This window comes from Blastomyces dermatitidis (genome assembly GCF_000003525.1).
Source record: "Blastomyces dermatitidis ER-3 genomic scaffold supercont1.2, whole genome shotgun sequence".
Taxonomy (NCBI): Eukaryota; Fungi; Ascomycota; class Eurotiomycetes; order Onygenales; family Ajellomycetaceae; genus Blastomyces; species Blastomyces dermatitidis.
The window spans coordinates 5,560,481-5,580,994 of NW_025544775.1; the positions used below are offsets into that span (position 1 = coordinate 5,560,481).

A 20,514-nucleotide genomic window follows, 5' to 3' on the forward strand; every position below is an offset into this window, starting at 1 on the left:
GAAGAAATATATGAAATATCAACTTATCAACTTACAAAGCATCTCAGTCATCTGCTTTAATTGAAGCAAGATTCTCTTCAATCAGTAATTGATCTTCACAGCACTTTCAACAGTGATGCTAACTGATCTCTTCTTAAGATCAGTCATTCTGAGATGTTTTTTCATCTTGAAGATTCACACTTTCATCTTCTTTTATAGATGAGTAAGAGAAACCTTCTCAGTCTTGACAGAATTCATCAATACTTAAAGCTTCAAGATTCTTGCTCTGTACTGCTTGAGCATCTGAGCTTCTTGTCAGAGTCAATACAATGTCTTCTTGTAGAGTAGGTAATACTTACAGAGAGACAGAAGTTGTTATTACAAGTATAACAGAAATAATAGAAGTGAGAGAAGAAGCAGATATATAAAATCCCTCTCTTCTTCAGCTGCTTAATGCAGTGTAGACAAGTAGCAGTGCCAGTTAGAGATCACATCAGAGCCTTCTCACAGAAAGAAGATGAAAGAACTGCAGAACTCTGTGAACTCAACTCAGCAGCATCTCAAGCAGAGCTCAGATGTGCTGCAGAAGAGAAACTATAGATTAGGCTTCTCAGAGTCACTGTTCTCAGAATCAAGCTCTTCTCAGATTTCTCTCTGAATGATCACATGGGGTTATATGTCACTGTATTGACTGAGAAGAGGGGCGGTGTTACAACAGCGGTGAGAGGGGCAGAAGATGAACTAGATGCAGACACACTGACCGGCAGAATCACTGTGACTGCAAGAGAAGCAGAAGAAGGTGTGACAATGAGAGCAGAGCTTTCACAGCTCATTGACATTATCTTCACCTTCAATCTGGCTTTCTTGATGGTCATGGAGATCACCGCCGCATCACAAAGACATTTACTCACTAGAAAATGTCAGAATAAGCTCTCTACTATTCTTCAAGAATGATACTCTCATGCACTCACTATTGCAGATGAGGAGAGGGGGAGAAAAATGTGTCACAGAGAGAAAGATCTTTCAAAAAAAATCCTGTCACTACTGTTAGCTTTGTCTCTAAAATACATCACTTTTGCAGGGAATTTCATATATAGAATGAAATATATTGAGAGATCTGCAAGTCACTTGTTAACTATGTTTTTCCACATTTTAAATCAATATATAAGAAACTCACTTACCATGCATTTGATTTGAATGAAGATGGGAAAAGAAAGATCTATACAGTCAGTAGAAAAACTTATCTTTGTGTTACACACAGCACACACACTATCAATCAGTTAGCAACTGTTGCTATACAACAAAGATAATTCCTAATTCAGTAATCTTGAGAGCATAGAGACTATACTCTTAAAGAGAAGAGTATTGTCACACTTCTGACCATGTCAAGACCTCATTGTGGTTTCACACAGCTCATCACTTTCATGCAGATAATTTCATCTCATCTGAATCAGTTTTCAATCACTCTATGATATCATTCAGATGTATCATAGAAAGATCTGATTGATGAATATAAGAATCTCACTTTTATACAAGATCAGCAGATTACTCTTCCTTGACAATGAGATGCTGCTGAGGTATTGCTCTGGCTATTCTCACTCATGAAATGAGAGGAGAGTATCTGCTCATTGTCTATATAGAATAGCTAGATGCTGGCTTCTTATCAAAGAAGTCAGCAATTTGTTTTACTCTGACTGAAATATATACAAGAGTTACTGCATGTCTCATACAATCTTCTTAGTATACTAAGTATTATATCTGTGATATCCTCGCAATAACCCTGTAGCCTATGAGCTCACTATTCAAGCAAGATAGTCAAGCTCACTTATACAGCTTCTCAAACAACTATCTCTATGTGTCGCCGCTGACTAGCCACCGCTTCGGTTCCGCCATGTTACAATATCAGTGATAGAAGAATTTCACTATTATAAGAAGCTTCTGATTATGAATGTCATAGTTGATCTCTGTGAGTTGCATCTTTCACAAGAAAAAGGCCACTGAAACCCAGTTCTCATTTAACTATAGTTGTGAGACTATTTCTGAAATTATAAAGAAGAAGACATCTGTCTTCAATCTGATTAAGAGTAAGAGATTAAAGTGAAACAGCATTACTGTATCTATGAATATCTGTTTTAATCTTATAAAGACTTCATAAGCTTCTGAAGTAAGAAAGTTCTCACAGTTCTCTCTTCTCAACAATCTTTTCATTCTCTGTTCACAGAATAACTTCTTCTTATTTTCATTCTTCAGTATGTCTGTAAGGGTTAAGAAGATTCTTGTGAATACAAAGATAAACTATCTATAGAAATTCACAAAGTTCAGAAAGATCTGAATCTCATGAATACTAGTTGACTTCAGTCATGATAGAATAGTCTCAATCTGTGAAGATTTCATCTGAATATCATCTGTGATGATTACATATTCTAGGAAATTAATTCAGTGAGCACTGAAGTTGCACTTCATAAGCTTAACATACAGTTCTGTCTCATCTAAGATCTTCAACACACTTCACACATACTCAGTGTATTCTTTCTTCTTCATAAAGTACATCATCACATCATTCAGATATATTATCATAAAGACATTCAGATATGCATGAAGTATTTTATTAATGAAAGACTGAAATGCTGCAGAGATATTAGTCAGATTAAAAGACATTACTAGATATTTAAACAATCTCAGAGCAGTTCTAAAGACAGTCTTTTATTCATTCTCAGACTGTATTCACAGCTGTGTATATGCATTGATCATATTCAGTTATATGAATATAACAGCTTCTGTGAGATGATTGATCACATTCTCAATCAGAGACAGAGAATAGTAAATCTTTGTTATCTTGAAGTTCAGATTACAGTAGTCTATATATAATCTGAGATCTTTATTCTTCTTCTTCATGAATATCACAGAGGCTTCTGTGAAGGCCTGTGAAGATTGAATAAAGTCATTCTTCAGATTCTTCTTTACATAGGTTCACAAGACCTCTGTCTTCTGATGAGAGAGCTTATAGATTAATTCTCAGAAGGGTTTCTACTCTTCTACTAAATCTATTATCAGATTCTTCTCATAGTGAGAAAGAAGCTCAGCTGTCTTTACTGAGCTGAACATCTCTATAAGATCTCAGTATTTCTCTGATATCTGAAGCTCAGTTTTCATAACTGCAAGATTCTCAGACACTTGCAAAGTCATTATATAGATGAGCTTATCTTCTCTGATTAACTCTACAGTATCAACTGATTCTATCTTTATAAGTGAGTCTGTTAACACTGATCAGAAGTATAAACCTGACTCACAGACAGCTATGTATGAATTGTGTCTTTAAAGTTATACAAGTCTCAAGTACATGTCATCTGTAATGTCTGTGATAATCACAGTTTTTATAAATCTTCTTCACATTTCAGAGAGATCTTACAATTCAAAGATAACTCTTACAAGTTTCTCAGCTCTCAGATCTGAGTTCTCACACTCTGCTTGTTGCAAGAGCAGGTTTTCAGTCTTCATCTTTCAGCTTATTCACTTCATGAGCTTTAGAAACATCACAGTGACCTGAAATTCTGAGTTCATTAATACTTCTCATACTTGCAGAGCAGTAGTACTGCAGCATGATCTCTTTCTATGAGTAAGCATTTTCATTGAGAGAGTAACAGATTCAGGTATCAGCTTCAAGACTCTTAAGAAGGCTGTTGCTGACTCTGTCTGTGACTTCTCAAATTTCTATTTTGATTTATTCAGACAGTTTGTATGAAGATATTCTGATTTAGAACAGATGAAGCAGAGTTTCTTTTTCTTAATCTCTCTATTATACACTCTATTCACAGAAGCTTATGAAGCTCTCTCTCTCTGCTTAGTAGTCAGATATGAACCTCTCTATGTCTTATTATCTTTTTCTGATAAACCTGTTCTCTGTTGTTCTGATTCTCACAGAGCTGATCAGTGATTCACTCTTCACAGATCTGTGACTCTCACAGTGATCTGTAAGTGATGAATAAGAGTCATCAGTTTCTTCAGAGTCAAGAGCTTAGAGTCTTGCTCAATGAGCTTGTTCTGCATATCTTTATTCAGCTTCTTTACAAACATCATCATTCAGGTCTTATTTCAGAGCTCTGTTTTCACAGATCTTAATTCATATCATAATTTTATAAAGTGCTGTGAGTAGTCTTTATCAGATTTTTCACCTCTTTTTCTAATATTGATAATTGCAGCTCAGATGTTCTCTGTTCAGCTTACAGAGTCTCTCAACTTATTCTCTAGATAGATCTTGAGAACAGATTATCAGAATCTCTTATAATCATTCTCTAGATAATTCAGCCAGTTCTTGACTTCAGTGTAATAGAGATCTGTTATTATGTAGATAACAGCTTCTTCATCTTTCATATCACACAGCTGAGCTTGTGAGTCAATTTTAAATACAAACTCATAAAAGCTTTTATAGATTGTGATTTAATAGATAATCTTAAGTGATTATAACTTGAGAAAGTTTCTTTTCAATTCATGAGTATCTCTGAAGATCATGTCTAGAGACTCAGTTTAAGAATGTTTGCAGACAGTAAGCATTTCTTGTAGAAAAATAGCTTAATCTTATAGAAGATGCTCAAGAATGTTCTTCACTGAGATTGATTTATTCATAGATTTGAAGAATTTCTCTGTCACAGATGTAGAGAATGATGTTCTGTGAGTGATTGATAAGTTCTCTGAGACTTCTTTTATAAGAGTTATTCATAATTCAGATGACTGCTTCTGAGTGTCTGCAGTAGAGTTTGCAGAGATTGAAGTATATGAGTTTCTAGTTCTTTCAGTTATAACAGACAGTTGCTGACTGACTGAGCTTGAAATGTAAGAATAAGTGCTCATAGATGATTATTCAGGTGTTTACAGCTTGATGTGATATGTACTGTTAACTACTAGAAGTATTCACAGTAGAAAGATAAAATATAGAGATCAAATATATAATAGCATTCAAGCTGAGTTATGAATAGTATTCATGAACTCCAGTCTATATAGTTGTGTGTAGCCAAGGGCCGCTAGCCCTATTGGTTACGCGAGAGATAGAAATAGGGGTAAAGAATCCGCGAGGAGCGGGATTTCTTACATGCAGTCTCACAGGCCTATAATCACCTTCTCTCTGCCTGTACAATTTCTGACCAGGTATATACAAATATGTCTAGATTCTCTATCAATGGTCCTCACACTGCAGCGCATTTTCACAATCTTATTGTCAATAAGAGATGAGTTCTCAGATACCTGCAAAATCTGAGTAATCAAGACAATGCAAATGTCATGAATTTGTGATAAGAGTTAATCTGAACAGATGAGCTCTCTCTTCATATCTCAATTATTTTCAGACTGAATACTTCAATACAACTGAGAAAGCAGACACAGCTTTATAAGAAATATCTAGTCACATGCACAGATAATCAGTCTTCAAGACTCTGCTATAACTGTATATACTCTGATGTTCAGCTTCTCTGAAGTCTGTGTATTTTTAGAAGTCTTTATATTAAATGCAACAATTATCTGTACTGTGAATATAATACTCTCTGCTTCTTTGAAGAGAGAAATTGATAGTTGTGAGAGAATTAAGTATCACAGATATTAAGAGTGTGAGTATGAATTTTCTTTATTTTTTCTTTATTAATCTCTAAATTATGTTCACAGCTCTGTTTATTTTCTTGTTTTTTAGCTTTAATAAGAATATGATTTCTTCTTTTCTTGTATACACTGCAGACTGTTTATCTCAGTAGAAACTCATTATCTTATAGACTAGAGTTTATAAATAATAGTGTTAATATCTTTATTACAATTAGATTCTTAGTGAAGATCATGTCATTCTGACTTATCAGAATTTATAGTATGAAAGTCATGTCTCAGCTTCTACAGATATCTTATCTGCTCAGATAATTCTTAAGTAAACTTATTCATTTTATCAGAATACTCTTATCACTGAATCTTAAACTAGAGCTTATAATCTCACTTCTCTGAGTTAATAATCTCTTTAATCTGATATTCTCTTTCACTCTCTAGTACTTCACAGACAGAGTGATAAGTCACAGAGTTCTCTTCTAAGAATTTCTTATATTTACAGAGTAAAGAGACATGAAAAATATTATATATCTGCAACTCAGATAACAGTTTTAATCTATAGAACTGTAAGCTAACTTTCTTTATAATCTTACAAGACTCTGTCTATAAGAGATTCAGCTTCTTACTAGATCTTCATATAATGATATTTTCTAGACTTAGTCAGTCTTTATTATCTTTTTTAAAACTCTTTGTAATATACTTGAAGTCATAGTATCTCTTCTAATACTCTTGAGTCTTTCTCAAGAATTTATGAGCTTTCTTCTGAATATTCTGAATTCTCTCAGCTTATTCACAGATATCATCACACTTTATAGTATACTCTCACAGATCTATCAAGATTATTCATAAATAAGTCTCAGTGAGCATCTCAAAGAGAATTTTATCTATACTGACATACTTTGAGTTATTGTATATAAACTCTGTAAGTGATAATCAATGCACTCAGTCATTCTGATTGTAATTAACAAAGCACTGCAGATACTGTTTTAATATACTTATCAGATATTCTATCTGATCATCTGTCTGTTAATGAAAAGCTGTGCTTAGATCTCATAAGATCTTCAGTATAGTTATCAGATCAGATTAGAACTCTTCTATAAAGATTAATTCTCTATCTGAGACAATGTTCATAGACAATTCATGCAACTGAATCATATTATGAATAAAGATGTAAGTCAAATTCTTTGACTTCAAGTTCTTGTAAGTGAGTATAAAGTGTGTTATTTTAATGAAGTGATTCACTATCATCAGTACACTGTCAAAGCAGACATTATATATGTTCTTACTTTCAGAAAGGCTTATAAGAGTATTCATTTCTAGCTGTTTTCAAGGTTTCTGTGAGATGAGTAGAGAAGTAAGTTCTTTATATAATCTGAATTACACTACTCACAAACTCTGATAAATAGTACAAGAATTCACTATCTTCTTCACAAGTTCTTGCATCTTCAGTTAGAAGTATTTTCTTATGAGCAACTCATAAGTTCTAGTATCTGTAAAATGACCTGCTAGAGAAGAGTTATAATACCTTTTAATAAGTTCTATACATAGAAACTTATTCACAGGTATATAAATCCAGCTCTCTCTTTGTAAGAGATTATTTAAGTCTCTTCAATTCTTTATTTCTACAGAATTGATCTCTGTTATAAGCAGTTTCTGAATATACTGAGTATATTCATTCTTCAGTTGCAGTTCAGACAATCTGAATAGAAGATTTTATAAAGACTTATACTCTGTTTTTTCTTACATCAGATCTTTTATAATGCTTCTCAAAGCCTGCAAACTCTTCAGATTATAGATACTCTCTTCAAGAATTCTCATAAAGATTTCTAGAGTGTTGACTCTCAGTATTATAGAGAGTAGTTGTACAGACTTCTCTTCTCTCTCTTTCTTCTTCTTTTATAGAGAATTAAGAGACTCTTCAGTTAATCTCTTCACAATACTCAGTCTGAGTATTCTGTAAAGCTTTTCTATCTTCTCTAGTCTCTCTGTATCTGTCATTCTGATCTTCTTAACATAGTCTGATCTGTGAGAGAGTCTGTTCACTGAGTTCTTAGTTTTCTTGATATATTCTATCTTGAATCAGAACTCACTCAGTCTCTGAGCTCAGTGAATCTACTGCTGTGAGAGTTTCTTAATTGAAGTAAACTGTTATAAGCTATCATGATCAGTTCTAACAGTAATCACTATCATAAGACTCTCAAAGTAATGATATCAGTGACAGAAGAATTTCACTATTATAAGAAGCTTCTGATTATAAATGTTATAGTTAATCTTCACAGATTGCATCTTCTATAAGAAAAAGATCACTGAAACTCAGTTCTTATTTAACTGTAGTTATGAGACTATTTCTGAAATTATAAAGAAGAAGACATCTATCTTCAATCTAGTTAAGAGTAAGAGATTAAAGTGAAACAGCATCACTATATTTATAAATATCTATTTCAATCTTATAAAGATCTTATGAGTTTCTAAAGTAAGAAAGTTCTTGCAGTTCTTTCTTCTTAATAACCTTTTCATTCTTTATTCACAGAATGACTTTTTCTTATTTTCACTCTTCAGTATATCTGTAAGAGTTAAGAAGATTCTCACAAATGCAAAGATAAATCATCTATAGAAATTCACAAAGCTCAGAAAGATCTGAATCTCATGAATACTAGTTAACTTCAGTTATAATAGAATAGTTTTAATCTGTGAAGATTTCATCTGAATATCATCTACAGTGATTACATATTCTAGGAAATTAATTCAGCAGATACTGAAGTTGTACTTTATAAGCTTAATATACAGTTCTGTCTCATCTAAGGCCTTTAACATACTTCACACATACTCAGTGTGTTCTTTCTTCTTTGTGAAGTATATCATCACATCATTCAGATATATTATCATGAAGACATTCAGATATGTGCAAAGTGTTTTGTTAATAAAAGACTGAAATGTCATAGAGATATTAGTCAGATTAAAAGACATCACTAGATATTCAAACAATTTCAGTGCAGTTTTAAAGACAGTCTTTTATTCATTCTTAGACTGTATTCACAGCTATGTATATACATTGATCACATTCAGTTATATAAATATGACAGCTCTTATAAGACAGTTGATCACATTCTCAATCAGAGATAGAAGATAGCAGCTCTTTATTATCTTGAAGTTCAGATTGTGATAGTTTATATATAATCTGAGATCTTCATTCTTCTTCTTTATGAATATCACAGAGGCTTCTGTGAAGACCTGTGAAGATCAGATAAAGTTATTCTTCAGATTCTTCTTTACATAGGTCTGCAAGATCTCTATCTTATAATGAAAGAGCTTATAGATTGATTCTCAGAAGAGTTTCTACTCTTCTATTAAATCTATTATCAGATTCTTCTCATAGTGAGAAGAAAGCTCAGCTGCCTTTACTGAGCTGAACATCTCTGTAAGATCTCAATATTTCTCTGATATCTAGAGCTTAGTTTTCATAACTGTGAGATTCTCAGACACTTACAAAGTTATTACATAGATAGACTTATCTTCTCTAATCAACTCTACAGTATCAACTGATTCTATCTCTATAAGTAAGTCTATTAACACTGATCAGAAGTATAAATCTGACTCATAGACAGCTATATACAGATTGTGTCTTTAAAGTTATACAAGTCTCAAGTACATATTATCTGTGATATTTATAATAATCACAGTTTCTGTAAATCTTCTTCAGATTTCAGAGAGATCTTGCAATTCAAAGATGACTCTTATGAGTCTCTCAGTTCTCAGATCTGAGTTTAATTATCTGCTTCTGAAATCTTAATATTGAAGTCAGAGATAAATATTGTAAGTATAAGAAATCCCGCTTCTCGCGAATTCTTTACCTCTATTTCTATCTCTCGTGTAATCAATAGAGCTAGCGGCCCTTGGCTACACACAACTATATAGACTGGAGTTCATGAATACTATTTACAACTCAGCTTAAATGCTATTATACATTTAATCTCTACATTTTATCTTTCTACTGTGAATACTTCTAGTAGTTAACAGTATATATCACATCAAGCTGCAAACATCTGAATAATTGTCTGTAAGCACTTATTCTTACATTTCAAGCTCAGTCAGTCAGCAATTATCTGTTATAACTGAAAGAACTAGAAACTTGCATGCTTCAATCTCTGTGAACTCTACTGCAGACACTCAGAAGCAGTCATCTGAATCATGAATAACTTTTATAAAAGAAGTTTCAGAGAACTTATCAATTACTTATAAAACATCATTCTCTACATCTATAACAGAGAAACTCTTCAAATCTATGAATAAATCAATCTCAGTAAAGAACATTCTTGAGCATCTCTTACAGAATTAAGTTATTTTTCTATAAGAAATACTTACTATCTGCAAACATTCTTAAACTGAGTTTCTAGACATAATCTTCAAAGACATCTGTAAACTGAAAAGAAACTTTCTTAAGTTATAATCACTTAAGATCACTTATCAAATTACAATCTATAAAAGCTTTTATGAGTTTGCATTTGAAATTAACTCATAAGCCTGACTATATAATATAAAAGATGAAGAAGCTGTTATCTATGTAATAACAGATCTCTATTACACTGAAGTCAAGAACTGACTGAATTATCTAGAGAATGATTATAAGAGATCTCACTGATCTGTTCTCAAGACCTATCTAGAGAATAAGTTGAGAGACTTCACAAGTCAGACAGAGAACATCTGAACTGTAATTATCAATATTAGAAAAAGAGATAAGAAATCTGATGAAGACTACTCATAGCACTTTATAAAATTATGACATAAATTGAGATCTGTGAAAACAGAGCTCTGAAATAAGATCTGAATAATGATATTTATGAAGAGACTGAATAAAGATATGCAGAACAAGCTTATTAAGTAAGACTCTAAGTTCTTGACTCTGAAGAAATTAATGACTCTCATTCACTGCTTGCAGATCACTGTGAGAGTCATAGATCTGCAGAGAGCAGATCACTGACTGATCTTATAAGAGTCAGAATAACAGAGAACAGATTTGTTAAAAAAAGATGATAAGACACAGAGAGATTCATATCTGACTACTAAGTAGAGAGAGAGAGCTTCACAAGCTTCTATAAACAGAGTGTATAATAGAGAGACTAAGAAAAAGAGACTCTACTTCATCTGTTCTAAATCAGAATATCTCTGTGCAAACTGTCTGAACAAATTAAAATAGAAATTTAAGAAGTTATGAACAGAGTCAGCAACAGCCTTCTTAAGAGTCTTGAAGCTGACACCTGAATCTGTTACTCTCTTGATAAAAATACTTGCTTATGAGAAGAGACTGTGTCACAGTACTGCTGCTCTGCAAGCATGAGAAGTATTGATAAACTCAGAATCCCAGGTCACTGTAATGTCTCTAAAGCTTGTGAAGTGAATGAGCTGAAAGATGAAGACTGAGAACCTGCTCTTGTAATAAGCAGAGTGTGAGAACTCAGATCTGAGAGCTGAGAGACTTGTAAGAGTTATCTTTGAATTACAAGATCTCTCTGAAATCTGAAGAAGATTTGCAGAAACTGTGATTATCACAGACATTACAGATAACATGTACTTGAGACTTATATAACTTCAAAGACACAATCTGCACATAGCTGTTTATAAGTCAGGTTTATACTTCTGATCAGTGTTGATAGACTCACTTATGAAGATAGAATCAGTTAATGCTGTAGAGTTGATTAGAGAGAGTAAGTCTATCTATATAATGACTTTATAAGTGTCTGAGAATCTCACAGTTATGAAAACTGAGCTTCAGATATCAGAGAAATATCAAGATCTCACAGAGATATTCAGCTCAGTAAAGACAGCTGAGCTTTCTTCTCACTGTAAGAAGAATCTGATAATAGATTTAATAGAAGAATAGAAACTCTTCTGAGAATCAATCTATAAGCTCTCTTATCATGAGACAGAGATCTTGTGAATCTATGTAAAGAAGAATCTGAAGAATGACTTTATTCAATCTTCACAGACCTCTGTAAGAGCCTCTGTGATGTTTGTGAAGAAGAAGAATAAAGATCTCAGATTGTGTGTAAACTATCACAATCTGAACTTTAAGATAATAAAGAGCTACTACTCTCTATCTCTGATTGAGAATGTGATCAACTGTTTCATGAGAGCTGTCATATTCACACAACTGAATGTGATCAATATATATACACAGCTGTGAATACAGTCTGAGAATGAATAAAAGACTGTCTTTAGAACTGCACTGAGATTGTTTGAATATCTAGTAATGTCTTTTGATCTGACTAATACTCTTATAACATTTCAGTCTTTCATTAATAAAACACTTCATACATATCTGAATGTCTTTGTAATAATATATCTGAATGATGTGATGATGTACTTTATAAAGAAGAAAGAACACACTGAGCATGTGTAAAGTGTGTTAAAGATCTTAGATGAGACAGAACTGTATATTAAGCTTACAAAGTATAACTTCAGTGTCTGCTGAATTAATTTCCTAGAATATATAATCATCACAGATAATATTCAGATGAAATCTTTATAAGTTAAGACTATTCTATCATAATCAGAGTCAACTAGTATTTATGAGATTCAGATCTTTCTGAGTTTTGTGAATTTCTATAGATAGTTTATCTTTGTGTTCATGAGAATCTTCTTGACTCTTACAGACATGCTGAAGAGTGAAAATAAGAAGAAGTTATTCTATGAATAGAGAATGAAAAGATTATTGAGAAGAAAGAACTATAAGAACTTTCTTATCTCAGAAGCTTATAAGGTCTTTGTAAGATTAAAACAGATATTTACAGATACAGTGATACTGTTTCACTTTAATTTCTTACTCTTAATCAGATTAAGACAGATGTCTTCTTCTTTGTGATTTCAGAAATAGTCTCATAACTATAGTCAAATGAGAACTGGGTTTCAGTGACCTTTTTCTTGTGAAAGATGCAACTCACAGAGATCAACTATAACATTCATGATCAGAAGCTTCTTATAATAGTGAAATTCTTCTATCACTGATATCACTACTTTGAGAGTCTTATAACAGTGATTACTGTTAAAACTGATTATGACAGCTTATAACAGTTTACTTCAATCAAGAAACTCTCATAATAGCAGATTCACTGAGCTCAGAAACTGAGTGAGTTCTGATTCAAGATAGAATATATTAAGGAAACTAAGAACTCAGTGAACAGACTCTCTCACAGATCAGACTATGTTAAGAAGATCAGAGTGACAGATACAGAGAGACTAGAGAAGACAGAAAAGCTTTACAGAATACTTGAACTGAGTGTTATAAAGAGATTGACTGAAGAGTCTCTCAATTCTCTGTGAGAGAAGAAGAAAAAGAGAGAGAAGAAGTCTGTATAACTACTTCTTATAACACTGAGAGTCAACACTCTGAGAATCTCTGTGAGAATTCTTAGAGAGAGTATCTATAATCTGAAGAGTTTGCAGACTTTGAGAAGCACTGTGAAAGATCTGATATAAGAAAAAACAGAGCATAAGTCTTTACAAGATCTTCTATTCAGATTATCTAAACTATAACTGAAGAATGAATATGCTCAGCATATTCAGAAACTGCTTATAACAGGAATCAACTCTGCAGAAATAAAGAATTGAAGAGACTTAAATAATCTCTTATGAAGAGAGAATCAGATTTATATGCCTATGAATAAGTTTCTATATATAGAACTTATTAAAAGATATCATGACTCTTCTCTAGTAAGTCATTTTACAGATACTAGAACTCATGAGTTGCTTATAAGAAAATACTTCTGACTGAAGATGTGAGAACTTATGAAGAAGATAGTAAATTCTTACACTGTTTATCAGAGTTCATGAATAGTAAGATTCAGATTATATGAAGAACTTACTTCTCTACTCATCTCATGAAAATCTTGAAAACAGCTAGAAATGAATGCTCTTGTGAGTCTCTCTGAAAGCAAGAACATATATAATGCCTGCTTTGACAGTGTGCTGATGATAGTGAATTGCTTTATTAAGATAGCACACTTTATACTCATCTGCAAAGACTTGAAGTCAAAGAATTTGATTTATATCTTTATCTATGATGTGATCTGATTGCATGAGTTATCTATGAACATTGTCTCAGACAGAGAATTAATCTTTATAAAAGAGTTCTGATCTGATCTGATAACTATACTGATGATCTTATGAGATTTAAGTATGACTTTTCATTAACAGACAGATGATCAGATAGAATGTCTAATAAGTATATTGAAACAGTATCTGCAGTGCTTTGTCAATTATAATTAGAATGACTGAGTACATTGATTATCACTCACAGAGTTTATATATAATAACTTAAAGTATGTCAGCACAGATAAAACCTTCTTTGAGATACTTACTAAGACTCATTCACAGATGATCTTGATGAATCTGCAAGAGTACACTATAGAGTGTAACAATGTCTGTGAACAGGCTGAGAGAATTCAGAAGATTCAGAAGAAAGCTTATAAATTCTTGAGAAAGACTCAAGAGTATTAGAAGAGATACTATGACTTCAAGTATATTATAAAGAGTTTTAAGAAAGATGATAGAGTCTAACTAAGTCTAGAAAATATCATTATATAAAGATTTAATAAGAAGCTGAATCTCTTACAGACAGAGTCTTGTAAGATTATGAAGAAAGTTAGCTTACAGTTCTACAGATTAAAACTGTCATCTGAGTTACAGATATACAATGTTTTTCATATCTCTTTACTCTGTAAATATAAGAAATTCTTAGAAGAGAATTCTGTAACTTATCACTCTGTTCACAGAGCATTAGAGAGTGAAAGAGAATATCAGAGTAAAGAGATTATTAACTCAGAGAAGTAAGATTGTGAGCTCTGATTCAAGGTTCAGTGATAAGAGTATTCTGATAAGATGAATAAGTTTACTTAAGAATTATCTGAGCAGATAAGATATCTGTAGAAGTTAAGATATGACTTTTATACTGTGAATTCTGATAAGTCAGAATGACATAATCTTTACTAAGAATCTGATTATGATAAAGATATTAATACTGTCATTTGCAAATCCTAGTCTATAAGATAATGAGTTTCTACTGAAATGAACAGTCTGCAGTGTATATAAGAAAAGAAGAAATTATATTCTTATTAAAGTTAAAAAACAGAAAATAAACAGAGCTGTGAACACAATTTAGAGATTAATAAAGAAAAAACAAAGAAAACTTATATTCATATTCTTAATATCTATGACACTCAATTCTCTCATAATTATTAATTTCCTTCTTCAAAGAAGCAGAAAGTATTATATTCACAGTACAGACAATTATTACATTTGATATAAAGACTGTCAGAAATACACAGACTTCAGAGAAGTTGAATATCAGAGTATATATAGTTACAGCAGAATCTTAAGAGCTGACTGTCTGTATATATAATTAGATACTTCTTATGAAGCTGTATCTGCTTCTTCAGTTATGCTGAAGTATTCAGTCTGAAAACAATTAAAATACAGAGAGAGAGCTTATCTGCTCAGATTAACTTCTGTTGCAAATTCATGACATTTGCATTGCCTTGATTACCTGGATTTTACAGGTACTCAGAGACTTATCTCTCATTAACAATGAAATTGCAGAAATGCGCTGCAGTGTGAGAATTATTGATAGAGAATCTAGACATATTCACATATATCTGATCAGAGATTGTACAGGCAGAGAGAAGGTGATTGTAGACTTATAGAGCTGCAGAAGACACTGACAATATCAGAAGCTTTACAAGAACTGTTAGCTAGAGTCTGTAAGAAATTACTTATAAGAAGACTTATAGTAAAGAGAGAGACTGTGCTGCTTAAAGTCAGAAACTGATCTGAGAGAGACAGAGAATTGACTGCTGATCTGAAGATCAGATGCAATGACAGAGCTGAGAGAGATGAAAACATAGTTATAAACAGCAGTATTTCTGCTTCATCAGCCAGTAAAAAGCAATCAGAGAAGTTGTAAGAACACTTATAAGAAGCACAGCAGTGACTGAACATTGTTTATAAAGAGATTAAAATTGAAAAAATTTTTATTCTTAAGAAGTTCTTGAATTAATATATAGATATTGTCAGAAATACTCTCTCTCTATTATCTGAGTGAAAACACTTCATGAATGAATGAGAATACTCACAGTTTATAAGAATGAGAGCTGTTATAGAAAAAGAGAAAAGAAGATGAGATTTCACAGATAGATCTGAGATATTTATACTACTCTAGAGAGATTTACTTACACTGTGAGTGATTCTGTGAAACAGTCAGATCACTCTAGTAAATAAGAGTGATTATGAATTACAGGTCTGAATCTTTCTATATGACTATAAAGAGTAATTGTAGACTGTGAATATCTTGATTCTACAATTCTACAGAGTTGATAAAAGAATAGAAAATTCCTCACAATTCTACAGTATTAAAAAATAATGATTTATAAGAATGAGTAAAAGATTAACTCATAAATATTTCTCTTTGATGAGAGTGATCTCACAGAGAGTGATTTATCTGTGAGATAAATCTGTGTGATAATCATATAAAGAATCTCATGAAAATGATTGAGAGTCAACTGAAACTCTTCTGTATGAAAGATGTGAGATGAATCTGTGTAATAGTCAGAGAAGAATCTGTAGATTATAAAGAATCTTGTGAAACAAGAAACTGAGTGACAGACTCTTTTCTCTTTGTAATAATAAGGGATTTTTTCTCACTGAGGTTTTTATAGATATGAAGAGTTTTTAGTAAGTATCACTGCAGTGCTGAGCTGATTCTATGAAGTCACTCAGTGAAAGACTTCACAGACAAAGCCTTAGAGAGAGAGAGATATGTAAGAAATTCTGCTTCTCACAGATTCTTTACCTCTATTTCTATCTCTCATGTAATTAATAGAGCTAGCGGCTCTTGGCTACACACAACTATATAGACTGAAGTTCATGAATACTATTTATAACTCAGCTTGAATGCTATTATATATTTGATCTCTACATTTTATCTTTCTACTGCAAATACTTCTAGTAGTTAACAGTACATATCACGCCAAGCTGCAAACACCCGAATAATCGCCTGCGAGTACTTATTCTTACATATTTACTCTGTGAGCTTTAGAGACATCACAGTGATCTGAGATTCTGAGTTCATCAATACTTCTCATACTTATGAGACAGCAGTACTGTGACACAGTCTCTCTCTGTGAGTAAGCATTTTCATTGAAGAAGTAACAGATTCAGGTGTCAGCTTCAAGACTCTTAAGAAGGCTGTTACTAACTCTGTTCATGACTTCTCAAATTTCTATTTTGATTTATTCAGACAGTTTGTGTGAAGATATTCTGATTTAGAACAGATAAAGCAGAGTCTCTTTTTCTTAATCTCTCTGTTATACACTCTGTTTATAGAAGCTTGTAAAGCTCTCTCTCTCTACTCAGTAGTCAGACATAAATCTCTCTATATCTTATCATCTTTTTCTAATAAATCTGTTCTCTGTTGTTCTAACTCTCACAGAGCTGATTGATAATCTGCTCTCTGTAAGTCTGTGACTCTTACAGTGATTTATAAGCAGTGAATAAGAGTCATCAGTTTCTTCAGAACTAAGAGCTTAGAGTCTTACTTAATGAGCTTATTCTGTATATCTTTATTCAGTCTTTTTATAAATATCATCATTCAGGTCTTGTTTTAGAGCTCTGTTTTCACAGATCTCAATTCATATCATAATTTCATGAAGTATCACAAGTAGTCTTCATCAGATTTCTCATCTCTTTTTCTAATATTGATGATCACAGCTCAGGTGTTCTCTGTCTGACTCACAGAGTCTTTCAACTTATTCTCTAGATAAGTCTTAAGAATGAATCAGTGAGATCTCTCATGATTATTCTCTAGATAATTCAGCCAGTTCTTGACTTCAGTGTAATAAAGGTCTGTTATTGTATAGATGACAGCTTCTTCATCTTTTATATTACACAGCTGAGCTTGTAAGTCAATTTCAAATACAAACTCACAAAAGCTTTTATAGATTATAATTTGATAATTAATCTTAAGTGATCATAACTTAAGAAAGTTTCTTTTCAGTTTGCAGGTATTTCTGAAGATCATATCTAAAGACTCAGTTCAAGAGTGTTTGCAGATAGTAAGTATTTCTTATAGAAAAATAGCTTGATTCTGCAGAAGATGCTCAAGAATGTTCTTCACTGAGATTAATTTATTCATGAGTTCAGAGAGTTTCTCTGTTACAGATGTAGAGAATGATATTCTGTGAGTGATTGATAAGTTCTCTGAAACTTCTTTTACAGAGATTATTCATGATTTGAGTGACTGCTTCTGAGTATCTGCAGTAGAGTTTGCAGAGATTGAAGTATATAAGTTTCTAGTTCTTTCAGTTATAACAGGCAGTTGCTGACTGACTGAGCTTGAAATGTAAGAATAAGTGCTTACAGGTGATTATTCAGGTGTTTGCAGCTTGACATGATATGTACTGTTAACTACTAGAAGTATTCATAATAGAAAGATAAAATGTAGAGATTAAATATATAATAGTATTTAAGCTGAGTTATAAATAGTATTCATGAACTTCAGTCTATATAGTTGTGTGTAGTCAAGAGCCGCTAGCCCTATTAATTACACAAGAGATAGAAATAGAGGTAAAGAATCCGCGAGGAGCGGGATTTCTTACAAAACATTAAAGAAGAAAAGAAAGAGAAAGTGTGAGAATCAGTGATCAGAGTGAATATTTATACACATACAGAGTAATATATGTAGTGAAACTTCAGAGTAGAAGAATAGATGTTTTTATATATAATAAAGCTTCAGAGTGAAAGAATAGAAATTCTGTAGATTTTCAGCTGAGAATCAGTGACTGAGAATCAGAGTGATAGAAATCTGTAAAGTGTAATAAAATAATCTATATAATTGATTGAGTACAGTCTGTCATATTAGTTCCCTCTCTCTTTCTTAATTATATGTAGCTCTTATCAGTCAAGAGCCGCGGTCTCAGATAACATGAAACTCAGAGTTCAGATCAGATAATTATAGTTAACTTATTTCATAAGATATTATCAGCTGTAACTGCGGAATCTCTTATTAAAAATATCTTTAATCTCTTATTTAAGTTTATTATCTTCTTCTATGATCTCTGGCAGCTGTCAGTTAGAAGTCAGTTGAGAAGAGAACAGATCAGTGACAGTGCAGCAGAGTAAGCTTGTATAAAAGATATCATGAATTTCTGATAATATGTTAAGACAGTAGTTATAACTGTCTAGAACTTCTATCACTTTATATCTTATATAATGATAATTCAGTGTGTAAGATGAGTATATAATCTGTATATTCTTAAGATTCAATCATATCAGATCTTCTATCTTATATTACTCAGTAAGATCTTGATAAACATTGATTTGATTTTCTTAATTCTATTTAACACTTGTTATGAAGGCTTCTGCTCAATCACAGACATCTCAGAGTTTTATTACTATATTATCAGTGATCTGAATTGAACTGTGAGAGTTCAGTGTGAAATGTATGATCTCTAGAAGATTCAGTACTTTTATATGATATTCATATATGAGAAAGAACAGGCTTATATCTGTTGAAACAGTATCTCAGTCATTAATAGTAACTTTAGTATGTAGAAGAAGATTATATCAATTATCTTATAAGTAATTACAGAACTTATAAAGATAATTTTTTATAGTCTGAATTATTCATTCTGATGTATTATCAGTCTCAGAGTGATAGACAGTTAATAAACAGTATATAATCTTAAGAACTTAACAGATTCTTGTTCAGAGAGTGCTTATGAATTGACAGTCTTAATTCAATACTATAGATCTCAGTAATTTATACATTTAATAGAACAGGCTTTTTAGAAAAGCTTCAGTGATTTATTCAGTATTCATCTTATTACAGAGTTTCAATATTATACTCTTACTTAATTAATTTATAATAATCAGAATATTTCTATAATTCTTACCTTTAGAGAGATTAACAGTGAAGTCAATTATCATATCTTATCAGATTCTATTAGAGATATCAAGTGATTTCAGCAGGTCTTTTCTACAGTTCTTTTATAAAATGATAGAGAAATAATAGTTACAGTTTCAGATAAAACATCTGATGCTGTTTAATATCTCAGATCAGTAGATCTCTTAAGAGATTATTCAATATAGTTGTTTATAACCTGAATAATCAGTTATACAAGAGTCATACATCTCTTGTATTATTCAGATGTGTAAGAATTCAAAGTGAGAGACTCAGTATTATTTATGAAATTATAGAATGTTATTATCATTAATTGAATATTCTGAGATATCAGTTCTTATACATAGTTCTAAGAGAAATTGAGATGCTTCTTATCATACTGCTTCAGTGAGTACTTGAAAAAGTTCATTAGTTTAAGCTGCTGTATATCATAGTTTATCTAATATAGATTCAGAAGAAGTTGAGATATCAGTAACAGTTCTAATCAGAGAAGTATATATAGTGTTATAAGCTGTTTTATCTTGATTAACTAGTATCTTCAGATTCAAGAGTCAGTGCTCTTAGTTCATTCAGTAAGTATCTATTACATCAGATAACATATCTTACTTTTATTATAAGAGAGCATCTGTCATTGAGTTCTGACTGTCAGAACAGTAGTGTATTATAAAATGAAAGCAGCTTAAAAACTCAGATTATTACATCTATTATTTAATAAGTTTACAGATAGTTGTAAAGTGCTTGAGATTCTTATAATTTGTAATTATCTTAAATTCAGAGATGCTTCAAAGTTCAGAGTCTCATTCTTCTAGACAGTGTATAATTATACAAAGTTTTTTATCATAGATCTTATAATTGTATTCAGCAGAACTCAGTTTCTTAGATATAAAGATACATGATTATAAGACATCTTTATTATCATATTATAATATAGCTTCTTCTGTGATATAGTCAGAGAAATCAGCTTCAATAACTGTCTTCAATCAGAATAAATGTCATCAGTAGAGAGCATA

At 31.9% G+C, this 20,514-nt stretch overlaps 1 protein-coding gene across 1 annotated transcript; it reads left to right on the forward strand.

The window, feature by feature from the left end:
* Nucleotides 1-645: 645 nt before the first annotated feature.
* Nucleotides 646-933, forward strand: BDCG_16492 (uncharacterized protein; the record flags this gene model as incomplete). The annotated part of the gene is made up of 1 exon (XM_045425717.1): nt 646-933. The coding sequence occupies one exon, from the start codon at nt 646-648 to the stop codon at nt 931-933; it is 288 nt and encodes a 95-aa protein (XP_045279874.1).
* Nucleotides 934-20,514: the final 19,581 nt, after the last annotated feature.